General features: G+C 34.6%; 2 protein-coding genes across 3 annotated transcripts in view; one reads left to right on the top strand and one right to left on the bottom strand.

The window, feature by feature from the left end:
- CA12 (carbonic anhydrase 12) overlaps positions 1 to 14,295 on the bottom strand; it is a 241,089-nt gene that overhangs the window by 124,447 nt on the left and 102,347 nt on the right. The gene's annotated exons all lie outside the window — the stretch shown is intronic.
- The window catches only part of LOC138169158 (inter-alpha-trypsin inhibitor-like), a 136,282-nt gene that overhangs the window by 49,493 nt on the left and 72,494 nt on the right, over positions 1 to 14,295 (top strand). For both annotated transcript variants that reach the window (XM_069098360.1, XM_069098359.1), the window contains one exon: positions 10,291 to 10,406. In XM_069098360.1, the coding sequence (XP_068954461.1) occupies positions 10,331 to 10,406 (76 nt within the window). In that variant the 5' untranslated portion in view covers positions 10,291 to 10,330. The remainder of the gene's footprint in view (positions 1 to 10,290; positions 10,407 to 14,295) is intronic.

Here is a 14,295-nt window from a genome sequence, read left to right as displayed (position 1 = left end):
TTGTTTGATTTTTTTGTCTAGTGGGACTATGACTTTATTGGTTTGTGAAACTCCTACTATGGAAACTAATGCAGATCAACATCTCATCTGTAACCTATATTCCTAGAGAGTCATCTGGGATACTGAGATGTTAAATTACTTACCTCTGGCCCCATTGCTAGTATATGTCAAAGACAGTACTTGAATCCAGATCTTCTGGACTCCAAGGCTATTTATCCATTCACTATACCTCTGTAGCTCTATCTTGTCCTTATAATTGGGGGGGGGAGGAGCACATAAACCATTATTCACATGTGCAAAGACACAAAGATAATGTCTTTTAGAAGTTTTGTTTTATCTAAAGACCACAGAGAAAATAAGGAGAATGATAATGGGTAAAACTGTCAGTACAACCATTTGTGACAATCATAAAAGTATCCTAGGGGAGGAGAAAAGAGAGGAAAGGAGAAATCATCAGATTTATAGTTCTTGAAATTGGTTGACACTGATGGAGGTCATCAAACAAAATGAGAGAAAAAGGGGAGGCGTTAGAGGGGAAAGAGATAAGGAAGGGGAAGTATTGAATACTACTTGGAATTGGGTATTGCAGATAAAGACAATTCAAACAAAGAGATGTTTTAATAGAAGGGGATTGGGGTGAATCCTAAACCATGCTATTCAGGCAAGGGAAGCATATGTTTTAAAAAGAGAATAACAATAAAAATAAAATAAAGAAATTTGGACTTAGATTGGCAGTTGGTGGAGGTGTTTGTGGGAGGAGACTAAAACCAGTTTATTGTAAGCAAAACAAACTGTAGGGATCTAGTGTAGAGCTAAAACAGAATTAATATTATAGAATTTGATTAAGCTTAACAGTTACAACCTTGAAAGTTAATGAACTTATACAATAGTCACACATTATGAGGCACGACAGATTTTTTTTTTAAATTGTGCTCTGGGGATTCTAGCTATTTATTGTTCCCATTGGTTGTATCCATCTGTTGACCACCTGTGACCTTTGGTTTGATGTTAATTTGGATTAAATTTCCTTCTAATGATGGCAACTGGGGAATGTCTGTGAATGGGCTAACCACATTGGCATCTGACCAAGAATGGCCTATGGCAACTTGGATTTGGTGTCAAATTCAAACCTCATCTAAGAGGGAGGAATTAAAGCATCACCTCATTTATAAACTAATCTTGCATAAGGCATAGTCCCATAGTGTGGCCAAGGTGAGGGATGGAGAAAGGGGGTGGTGATATAGTGAGGTACCTATGAACAAAAGGAACTTGTTTTCCAGTACTAAACTTACTAGCCATTTATTTACTTTCATTTGCACTATGTTTTTGTTTTTACCTATTGTAGGTGGGTTTGTAATTAAAAGCTCAGTTAAATAAACACTTTATCAACTGTCCTCAAAAAAGTTAATGAATTTAAAGTACTAGAGTGGATTAGAAAACAGAGTCCAAAAATTTGCTGCATAGAAGAAACTCTGAAAGCATAAAGACACATATCAGATTAAAATAAGGGTCTGGAATGAAATTTATTATGCTTTAGGAGAAGCCAAAAGAACAGAAATTGTTTTCTTAATTTCTCGTAAAACAACAGTTAAAATAGATAATGTCAAAACAAACAGGGAAACTATATTATACTTAAAAACCTCATAGACAATGAACATCCCCTACCCGCCATTTTGTTTGAGCTTTGAGACCAATCTAGGAAATAAAAATCCAGTTCTCTTTCCCACTTCCCACTGCCCCCAACTCAAGGTATGTTTATTTTATTCTCCTTATTGGGATCAATCTACCTATCCCAATTTGACCTACTAATAGACAAAGGGTGCAATTAATGTACTCTAGGCAGATCCAAATCAGTTTTGATTTCTCACTATTAAATAGCTAGCTAGCTAGATACGAACAAAATGACACAGCACTTAGTACTTGAAGGGAAAATTAACTGAAATGTAAAAGTATCTTGATAATAAGGCAATAACTTCAGGTGTTTATAACATTCTCTTTTGGAACTTAACACATTTAAAAGAAAGATAGCGAAATAATAGATCAGAATAGAATAGGGGGTAAACTAGATTTGTTAAATCTAGAATGATTGTTGAAAGGGAGTATATAAGAGTGTACTTCATTTTTAAGCATCCTTTTTGTCTTTACCAAAATTGATTGTGTGCTAGAGTATAAAAACATAAATGAATGTAGAAAGACATAAATATTAAATTCATCCCTTACAGATCATAATGGAATAGAAATAGTAAACAATAAAGAAAACATGAAAAAATATAGAACTAAATGCAGTCTAAGTAACAATATTCAAAATAATGAGTGGATCAAGGAATAAACCAGAAGAACAATGAATAATTATATAGAAGGGAATGACAAAAATCAGAAAACAAGCCCAGATATTTGTTTCAACTAATACAGTCTTTAGAGGGAAAATGTATATCTTTGAAAATGTATGTTAACAAATGAGAAAAAGAGAACTAATAGACTAAGAATGTAAAATTAGAAAATTAACAAGTTAACAATTCCAAGTAAAATAAGCACAACAGAAAGAATTTTGAAAGTCAAAGGAGAAATAAATAAAACTGAACACAAAATACTATTTGGTAATAAAATAGCTGTTTTTTAAGACTAATAAAACCAATAAACCATTAGCCAATTTAATTAAAACAAAGAAAGGAAAAATCAAATTTCTAAAATAAAATATGAGACTAATGAATTCACAAAAAAGTATGGAGGAAATAAAGAATATTATCAAAAATTGTTGCACACAATTATATGTAATCAAAACTGGGTATACCCAAGTTAACAAAACAGAAAATATATGTGTTAATCTAATTTCAGAAAGAAAAATTTAACATCATAAATAAACTCACACAGAAAAACTCTCTTTATGAGACAATTATGTTCCAGATACCTAAATGAGGAAAGGATAAAACAGAGAAAGAGAAATAGATATAAATATCATGAAGTATTATTCATATAAGCAATTCAGATTTATTCCATGAATGCAAGGATTATCAAACATTAGGAAAACAGTATAATTAACCATTTTAGTAATTAAACTACATATTTACATCAATAGATTCAGAAAAAGGCTTAAATATATGATATATTAAAATGTCTCATTAAAACACTAGGAATGGAAAAACATTCTGTTAATATGATCAAATGCTTTTATCTAAAACCAAAAGCTAGAATTATTTGGAGAAACATGGAAAGCTTTCTCAATTAGGTTAAAAAAGAAGCATTTCCTCTGCCTTTATTATTATTTTACATAACTAGAAATACTAAAGCTAAAGCAATAAGACAAAGAAAAGAAATTAAAGCACTGGCAAAAAAGAGTTAAAATTATCTTCATTTTCAGACTCTATGATAGTTTACTTGGAAAACCCTAGAGAAAAAAACAAAAGAGAGACAGAATTAAAGCAGGTAAGAAGGACAATTTTGATTACATAAAATTGAAAATGTTTGTACAAATAAAACCAATATAGCTAGTATTAAAATAAAAGCAGGAAGTTGTGGGTAAATCTTTGCATGAAGTTTCTCTAAAAAAATTTCTCATTTCTAAGATATGTAGGGAATTGATTGAAATATATAAGAATAAGAGTCATTATAGAATAAGTGGAGGTAGGATAGGATGGGGGGAAATATAGTTAGTCTTTTACAACATGACTCTTATGGAAGTGTTTTGCATGACTACACATGTATAACTTATATTGAATTGCTTACCTTCTCAATGAGAGTAGGTGGGGAGGGAGGAAGGAATATGGAACTCAAAGTTTTAAAAACAAATGTTAAAAATTGTTTCTACATGCAGCTGGGAAATAAGATATACAGGCAATGACGGGGTATAGAAATCTATATTGCCCTATAGGAAAATAGAAGCGAAAGGGATAAGAGAAGAGGGAGAGGGTGATAGAAGGTAGGGCAGATTGGGGGAAGGGCTAATCAGAATGCAGGTTGTCTTGGGGTGGAGTAGGGAGAGATGGCGGGAAAGTTTGCAACTCAAAATCTTGTAAAAGTGAATGTTGAAAACTAAAAATAAATTAATAAAAGCTAAATTTTTAAAAAAGAATGAGTCATTTTCTATTTGATGAATGGTCAAAGGATATGAATAGACAGTTTTCAGAGAAAGAAATCCAAGCTATCAAGTCATATGAAAAAAATGTTCTAAATCATCAATAACTAAAAAAATGCAAATCAAAACAACTCCAAGGTACTGCCTCATACCCATCAGAATCCAAAAGTTGACAAAAAGAAGGAAAATGACAAATGCTGGAGGAGCTGTAGGAAAATAGGTATATCGATGCACTGTGGAACTGTGAACTAGTCCAGCCATTCTGGAAAGCAATCTGAAATGATTCCTAAAAAACTATTAAACTGTGTATACCTTTTTTTTTTCATTTTTCAAATACTTTATTAACTTCTGATTTACATCATTCATTTCTGCCAGATTTTGAGTTACACATTTTCTCCCCAATTTTTCCCCTACCCACTGCCCCAAAATAGCAGTCCCACAGTATATCCCCTCCTCCAATCTGCTCTCTCCCATATCTTCTCTCATACCCCCTTTGACTTTTCCAATAGGGCATGGTAGATCTCTATGCCCAAGTGCCTGTATATCTTATTTCCCAATTACATGTAAAATAGTATTATTAATAGTATATATGTATATGTACATGTATATGTATATATATATATATATATTTAAACATTTGATTTTAAAACTTTGAATTCCAGATTCATTCCCCTCCTCCCTTGTCACCTTCCCTTACTGGAAAGATAAGCAGTTCAGTATAGGTTGTAGATGTGTAGCTTATGCAAAACATTAACATAGTTGATATATTGTAAAAGATTGACTATATTTCCCTCCCTCCTATCCCACCTCCCACTAGTTCTATTCTCTACTTTGATCCCATCCCTTGTGTATACCTCTTGACCCAGAAATAGCACAACTACATCTATACCCGAAAGATATCAAAGAACAAACAACTTACTATGTACAAAAATATTTATAGTAGCTCATTTCATGATAGAAAAAAGGAAAATGAGGTAATGTCCATTACTTGGGAAAGATTGAACAAGTTGTGGTACATAAATGTGATGGAATATTATTGTATTATAAGAAATGGTGAAGGGAATGGTTTCAGAGAATCCTGGAAGACTTGTATGAACTGATGCAAAGTGAAGTGAGCAGAACCAGAAGAGCAATTTATACAGAGACAACAGTATTTTAAAGGCAAACTTTGAAAGACTTAGGAACTCTGAACAACATAATAACTAACCATAATTTAAAAGGATTCCAGAGGAATTCTAGAGGAAACATACTATCCACCTCCATGTAGAAGTGATGAACTCAAAGTGTAGATTAAGGCATATATTTTAATATATGAAGGGGAAAGTGGCATGGCTAATGTGGAAATTTGTTTTTGCTTGACTATATATGTTTTTAAAAGGTTTTGTTTTTCTTGTTTTTTCTTTGGGGGGATGTGGGAGAGGAAAGTATAGATCTAAAAATCAAATCAAATCAAATTTTAAAAAAGAAAACTCTAGAAAACCAATGAAAAAATAACCAGCATAATTAATAGTTTTAGTGATAACTAGGGTAGATAGATGGGGGTTTTGCCTATAAGTATAACAATTTAGACAATATTGACAGCACTTGCTCTCACTCCCTCTGATTGGAAAGAGTAGGAAAGGACATCTGGGATCTCCTCCCAGATCCTTAGTCTGAGGAAGGCACCCAAGGAATTCACTTAATCATATCCCACCTGGTCATTTTCCTAGATTTCCTGATCTCCAGAAACTCATCATTCTGCAAGATGAAACCAACCTCTGAAATTCTCACCTCCTCAGATCATTTCTCACCCAGTTGGAGGACTTTATCATGCCACACCATTTCAGCTTCCCCCATTAGACTATGAGTTCCTTGCTGGCAGAAACTGCCTTATGCCTTTTTGTTTTTTAAATCGCCAGAACTTAAGACAATGCTGGGCACATAGTAGGAACTTATTAAATGTTTCTTGACTGATGCTAAGCACTTGTACTCTTTTAGCAGAAACAGTCAGGCTTAGCACCTAGTTGGCGAGAATAATTAGTTAAACTAGGAAGCTACCTAATGGAGATCTTCCCAGTAGCCTAACCCCAGGCTAGTTTATCTTCATCCTGGCCTTACCTTATTCCATATTCCAGCAGCAGTGGACTTCTAGTATCCCAGGGCCTCTGTCTCCTCAATAAAAGGATGGTGTCCTAGGGTCTTCCCTTCCATGTGGCTTTTTGTCTGAATCTGCTCCTTATCCACACCCTCCCACCCACATATGCACAATTGAATTCATCTTAAAATGTGGGTTTGAGGTGATTTTCACACTGTTTTTCTGGGGATATGTTTTATAGTGCTTGTTCTGGGTGGCAGAACTGATAGTTGTAGCTCTGGCTCTCCCAAACTTTCTTGTTCTATTGGCTTCCAGTCATCTCTGACTCTTAGGTGATTCTATTTGGGGTTTTCTAGGCAAAGATACTGAAGTAGTTTACCATTTCTTTCTCCAGTTCATTTGACAGATAAGGAAACTGAGGCAAACAGAGTTAAGTGGCCTGCTGAAGGTCACACAGCTAATGAGTCTCTGATTCCAGATTTGTGCTCAAGGAGATGTCGTCTTGATTCCGGAGCTGGTATTCTATCCACTGTGCCACCTAGTTGCCCTTTCCCAAACCATCAAGATACAAAATAAAACTTAAAAATGATAATCTTTTCTATATTTTACTAATAAAAGCCTGGAGTAAAAGATTTTTTAAAAATAAGACATTTCATCTTAAGAAACCACAAAATCCAAAGAAGTAGTTTGGAGTTGGCTTCCCAAATATCGAGGGTTTACTTACCCTATTTCAGAAGACCAATGGAAATGTAGCACCACAGTTGGGAGAAAGAAATAGAATTGAGTTAAAGCAGCTTTTATGTGAAAATTTTTATCTTCTTTTCAAATTACATGATAAAAAGAGTTTTTAACTTTTATTTTTAAAAATTTTGAGTTCCTAGTTCTCTCCCTTCTTCCCATCCCCCCAAGACAGTGAACAATTAGATATAGATTATATATGTACAGTCATGCCAAACATAATTCCATATTAGTCATGTTGCAAAAAAAACACAGATCAAAAACAACAAAAACAAGAAAAAGTGAAGGTTCTAAAAAAAAGTATGCTTCGATCTGCATTCAGATTCCATCAATTCTTTCTCTGGAAGTAGATAGCACTTTCCATTGTAAGTCCTTCAAAATTGTTTTGGATCATTGTATTGCAGTGAATAACTTAGTCATTCAGAGTTGATCTTCGTACAATATTGCTATGACTGTATACAATGTTCTGATTCTGTTCATTTTTCTTTGAATCAGTTCATGTAAGTTTATTTTCTGAAAACTCATCACTTCTTATAATACCATAGTATTCCATCACAATCATCTACCACAATTTGCTTAGCCATTCCCCAGTTGATGGGCGTCACTTCAATTTCCAATTCTTTGCCCTCACAAAAAAGAAATGTTATATATATATATATATATATATGTATATATATATATATATATGTATGTATGTATGTATGTATGTATATACATAGATACATATACATGTGTGCATATACATATATATGTATATATATATATTCATGTAAATTGGTCTTTTTCCTTTTTCTTTGGTTTCTTGGAATATAGACCTGGTATTGTAAGGTCAAAGGGTATGCAGGGTTTTATAGCCCTTTAGATACAGTTCCAAATTGTTCTCCAGAATAGTTGGATCCTCCAAGAAGAGTATATTAGTTTCCCAACTTTCTTTCCCACATCCCCTCCAACATTTGTCATTTTCCCTTACTGACATATTAGCCAGCCTGATAGGTGTGAAATGATATCTCAGAATTGTTTTAATTTACATTTTTTCTAATCAAGTGATTTAGAGTATTTTTTCATATGACTATAGATAGGTTTGATTTTTTTTTTCACCTGAAAACTGCCTGTTCATAGCTTTTGACCATTTATCAATCAGGGAATGACTCATAACCTTACAAATTTGACTTCTTTCTCTACATATTTGAGAAATGAGGACTTTATCAGAGGAACTTGTAAAAAATTTCCCACAAGTATCTGCTTTCTTTCTAATCTTAACTGCATTGGTTTTGTTTGTGCAAAACCTTTTTTTAGTTTAATGTAATAAAAATTATCCATTTTACATCTCATAATGCTCTCTATCTCTTGTTTGATTATAAATTCCTGCTCCCCTAATTTCCTTATGCATTCAGTCTTTATGTCTAAATCATTAACTCATTTTGACCTAATCTTGGTATACAGTGTGAATAAAGCAGTTTTAAAATGCGTTTCTATAAATCTATATTATTCATTTTGACATGTATAATAAGAGTTGCATTATTCAATGAGTACTGAATTAGATAATATGCAATTTTGTATTATGCAATAAACACTGAATTGAATTATATAAAATCTGTAGAAAGACAAATCAGCCAGGCATTGTGGCACACACCCATAATATCTGATTTTGGGAAGGCTGAAACTGATTGATCACTTGAGCTTGGAAATTTTCAATTACAGTATGATTAAAGTCAATCAGGTCAGGCAATAAGGTGAGCCCCCAAGAAGGGGAAGAGTCAGAAAATTGCTACGGAGGGGTGAACTGAAAGGGAGCAGGTTAAAGCTTCTATGTATTATATGTATATATATCTAAGATATATATACATATAATACATATATAAGTAAATAAAGATATATATGCATGCACGCACACATATAGAAAGCCTGTGGTCTTTTTGCATGCATCCCACCACTGTAGCATTAAATTATCATTGGTTGTCTTGAACACTCCAGGCATACCCTCTAGGCATGCCCCCGTCAGTAGAGTAGACTAGATAAGCAAGTCCTAAAAGCAGACTTGTACAATAGGCTAGTATTTGACAAACCCAAGAAAACAAATGAATGGTTTGCCACATTAGCTCTTTATCATACATGAAATGTTTGGAAAACTGGAAAGAGGTCTAATGGAAAATAAGTACCCTGACATTTTATACCATATAGCACAGTAAATTCCAAATGTATATATAATCTAACTACAAAAATTCAAACCATTAAAAATGGGGACAGAATGGAAAGTTACATCTCTCAGTTGTGATTAGGGAATAATTTATAACCAGAAACAATTGAGTTTTTATGATAATAGTGTGTGCCCCACCCCTGTGCTGCTCTGACATGCCAGCATAGTCATGGGTTAGTTCTGCCATGCCTTCTTTTTACTGAGCCATGTCAGTGAGACTATGAGCTCAGAAAGAAAGTGATTAAGTCTGAGACTTCAAATTACATAAAATGAAATATTCTTAACCTGGAATCTGTGAACTTGTTAATATTTTGATGACTGTAATTCGATACAATTAGGTTTCCTTTGGAATCCTATATATTTTGTTTGTGCATTTAAAACCATTATTCTAAGAAGGAGACCATAAGCTTTGCCAGACTACCAAAGGGGACCATGACACAAAAACATTAAGAACCTCTGACCTATATGTTATATCTATTTGGAGAAAAAGCTACAATGAAATCTCTCAGTTGTCCTTCACACTCAGTTTCTCTTTTGGATTAAATGAATAATAATCATATAGGATTACAAAGGAAACTGATTATATTGAAATAGTTATCAAAAAAAAATTTTAAGCCAACAAATTCACAGACTCCAGGCTAAGATTATTCTATTTTCGATGGGTCAGTGATCTTATCTGTTGTAGACACTCACTCTACCAGTGCACAAAACAATCCATCCACATCTTCTCTGCCTATGCAATTCTTGGTGATGTCCTTACATGGAGAAGCTATCTAAGAGCATAGGAGACTTTCTCCAGGGTCTTTTACTATTTGGTGGATACCAGTGCAGGACTTGGGCCATCCATTTGGTTATATATTGTAAAGGGGAAAAAATGAGTTTGCTAATGAGAGACCTCCACCTCAAAATTTATTTATTTACTTAAAATGTATTCATTATTAAAATTTTGTTTATTTATTTAAAATTGATTTATGTAGGGTGAGCAAGGGCCTTGTAATTTTCTGTTCATTCATAAGCCTATACATAAAAGGTGGCATCTATGGTGACTTCCTCAGATCCTAGAGAGAGGACATCAGAAACCTCATTTTACTTATTAATGATTAGTACATGTTCCAGTATTGTAGACAGAATGACCAGTTCCTGTTTATCTTACTGAAAGTGCAAAGATCACTGCTGTATAGATTAAACAGTGAACATCCTCCCTTCCAGATCAAGACCACAGTGCTTGGAGTGAGGAATCATTAATACAATGAATTATGTCCGTGTCACCCTCATCGTGGTTCTTCTTTCTCTGTCTATTTCCTCCTCATCAGGATGGTCAGAAGGTGAGCCATTTTTTTCAAATAAGTGGGAGTTATGTAATTTTTTTATTATGGTTCACTGGACTGACAACATTCATATGAAGATCTCTGGAGCCAAATTATGGTATTGGGTTGGGCCAGATCTGGGAATATTATATTAATGAGGCCCTAGAAAGAGTTATTGGGCATATAAAATGAAGGAATTCAGTGGGAGTAAAAGAAGGAGGGCAGAGGGATGGAGCTAATTCCACCTGGAGTTCAGGCATCCCAAGATAAGTCAGTGCTTTAAAATGCCCCAGTACAGTCACTGCCTGCTTATATAGATAAAAGATGAAAGAAAATTAATAAAGTACAACTCCTCATTTTCCCCCCTTTCTCCAAGAACTGTTCATCTCTGTCCTTTTCTCTCTTAAATAGCCTCTTATCCTATTCTTTCTGTCCCTTCAACTTAGGTGATGATAAGATTATTTCTTTTTCTCTTCTGCCTCCCCATCCTCTAAACTGCAAGGGAATCCCAGGGATCCTGCTTTGAGATGGCCTAGGTTGGGTTACATTGTAAAACCTCCATGATTTGGTTATTGCTGTTGTTATTTAGTTGATTAGTGGGATGGTTATGAGCTGAAATTTTCTCCATGATAATTTCCCCTAATACTCCACATCTCAGGTCTACTATACATACCATGGGATGTCAGTCAAGTCTGAACTTCTCTGGACCTCAATTTGTCAATCTGTTAAATGAAGAGGTTTAACAAGTTCAGAATTTAAGGTCTTTTTAAGCTCAAAAGCTATGAGTCTATGATCCAGTTCCTGACTATTCCACAATAATAGGCACAGTCTTAGGGACCTACAGACAAGTGTACCCAGAATGTGCAGTGGTCCTTAGCTAGATCTGTCCTCTATGTTATCTACTTAAATTTCTTTTTTTCTTGCTTTTTGAAGGGCAATTGGGGTTATGTGACTTGCCCAAGGTCACATGGATAATTTTTGTGTGTCTGAGGCCATATTTGAACTCAGGTTCTCCTGACTCCAGGGCCAGTGCTCTATTCACTGCACCACCTAGCCACCCCAGTCTCCTTATATTTCAGCTTTAAGGATGTCCGTCCTAGTGTTTGATGGCTTCTCAGAGATAGGCAGTGTCTAGGACTAATTTGTCTCCTGGTACTCAGTCCTCTTCCCCAGTCCATTCCCCACATAATTGCCAAAATGTTGTTTCTGAAGCACAGGTCTGACTAACTCACTCTCCTCAAGGAGTTTAATGACACCCCACCCCCACCCCTCACCTCCCACTCCCCCTCCACCGCCCCATTGCCATAAGGATAAAATACAAAATTTTTTTGCTTGGCATTTAAAGTTCTTCACAATCTGGATCCAACTTATCTTTCCAGAACGATTACACATTACTCTGAGGCATTCTGTATTCCAGTCAAATTGGCCAACTTGCTGTTTCTGGTATATAACATTACTATCAGCCTTTGTTCCTTTGTACAAGCTATTTCCCATCCATGTCTGCAATATTCTCTTTCCTTATCACTTCCTCTTGGAATCCCTAATTTCCTTTAAGGTTTGACTTAAATATCAGCTCTTATATGAAACCTTCCTTTGATTTATCCAGTTGTGTGTGTGTGTGTGTGTGTGTGTGTGTGTGTGTGTGCAGGCTCACACATGTGCATAAGCATGCAAGTTGTATTAACTTAACTAGATATATGTCAACTGGGTACATGCCATTTCTCCCACTAGAATGTAAGCCTCTTGAAGGCAGCAACTATTTTCCAGGACTATATTCATTTTTGTCTTTGCATCTCTAAAACTAAATGCTTATTAAATTGAATTGAATCAACTATCAGCCAAGTTTCCTGTCTGCCACATATTACATCCTCTAGGATTAAATCTGGTTGTTTTATAAAATTCAAGTGAATTTGCTTCAGTATGTCCCTCCTTGATAAAGGGGTAAGGAGACTACTATAAAAAAAACTTGAAGTTTGTTTATATACAATGAAAAGGTTACTGGGATAAGAGAAGCTTTGGAATTCTTTCTCTGTTCTAGTTATGGCTGGTAATGGGAGAGCTTCATGTTTAGTAAACACACCCCTTCCAATATATTAAAGATTTAATCTCAACTCTATTTTTCTTTTTTGATGTACTGTATGACCTAAGAAGACCCCATCTCTTTAGCAATTCACTAGGTGTTGAGTTAGCAGAGGATAGTTGCCAAAGATAGAACATTATGTTTAGCAGGAGAAGAATAGAAGTGAGGGTAAAACTCTAAAGGAAAGAAATTATTCCTGTTGGGGTTTCCTAGGAATCTATGTCATTTTTAGTGCAACCGAGCTTATAGGTTCATTGAATTTATATACATTAGTCTGCAAACTCTAGAGAGTTAGACCTTTGATTCTACCTCTTCAGACAGAAGGAATCCTTTGTGTTTCCTATACGTCATTCTGTGTGAATGAAATGAAATTTAACAAAGAAAAGAGTTTGTGTCCTTGCACAAATCATTTTTCTTCTCTTGACTTGAATTTTCTCAGAAATAGAATGACAGGGTTGGATGAAGTGATTTTAAAGCTTCCTCCTAAAGAACTACCATCTGCTTTGCTGTTGCACCTTATGAATCATGAGACCTTTTTATTTGACTGGCAGGAAACCTTCTATCTGTGTTGTCTCCATCTTTAGAATTTGACCATTTTGAGAGCAGACTATCTCTACTTTGCACATAATAAGTGCTTAATAATTATTTTTCATTAATTCATTCTGGTATTATTGTCTAACTCTCTCTAACCTGCTATATTCCAAATGGTGGAGAAGGGACCCTATGGGGATTTTCCCCCCTAATTAAAAAAAAAGTTTCACCAGCTAGTGAATAATTTTGAGTTCTAAGAGCAAGTTTTCCCTCTCCCCTTGCCCCATTAAGTTTCTTTTTTGTTTTTAAAAAATAACAATTTATTTTCCCCCAATTGCACGTTAAGACAATTTTTAACATTTTTTTAAATTTTGAGTTCCAAATTTTCTCTCTCCCTCTCTTACCCCACCCCTCTCTGAGACAATAAGCAATACAGGTTATACATGTTCAATCATGTAAAATATATTACCATATTAGTAATATTGTGAAGGAAGACGCAGACCTAAAGGAAAAAAAACACCTATTAAAAAATACAGAAAGTAAAAAATAGTATGCTTTCATCTACATTCAGACCCCATCAGTTTTTTTCTGTAGAGGTGGATAGCATTTTTCATCATGAGTCCTTTGGAATTGTCTTGGATCTTTGTATTTTTGCAGTTGATCATCACACAATTTTGCTGTAACTGTGTACAATGTTCTCCTGGTTCTACTTACTTCACTTTGCAGGAGTTCATGTAAGTCTTTCCGGGTTTTTCTGAAGTCTGACTGCTCCTCATTTCTAATAGCATAATAGTATTCCATTGCAATCATATACCACAACATGTTCAGTCACTCCCCAGTTGATGCGTATCCCTTCAATTTCTGATTCTTTGCCACTTCAAAAAGAGCTGCTATAAAATATTTTTTTTAAATATGTAGTTTTCCCTTTTTAAAAAATCTCTTTGGGATATAGACCCAGTAGAGATATTCCTGAGTCACAAGGTGTGGACAGTTTTAAAGTCCTTTGGGCATAATTCTGAATTGTATTCCAGAATGGTTGGATCAGTTCACAACTCCACTAAGTGCATTAGTGTCCCAATTTTCCCACATCACCTCCAACATGTATTATTTTCTTGCCAATCTAATGGGTGTAAGGTGGTACCCCACTATTTTTCACTTTTTTTCATTTTTTCTTTTCTTTGAATCTTCTTGTACAAAATAACTAATATGAAAATGCTTTACATAATTGTACATGTATAACCTATATCTGATTGCTTACTATCTCAGGGAGGGGGGAAGGGAGAGAAGAAGGGATAG

Source organism: Petaurus breviceps, unplaced genomic scaffold, assembly GCF_028583685.1.
Source record: "Petaurus breviceps papuanus isolate PSGF00001 unplaced genomic scaffold, PetGlider_PUasm1.0 37, whole genome shotgun sequence".
NCBI classification, from domain to species: domain Eukaryota; kingdom Metazoa; phylum Chordata; class Mammalia; order Diprotodontia; family Petauridae; genus Petaurus; species Petaurus breviceps.
Note: the sequence above shows the minus strand (reverse complement) of the source record. Positions and strands in the feature narration are given on the sequence as shown.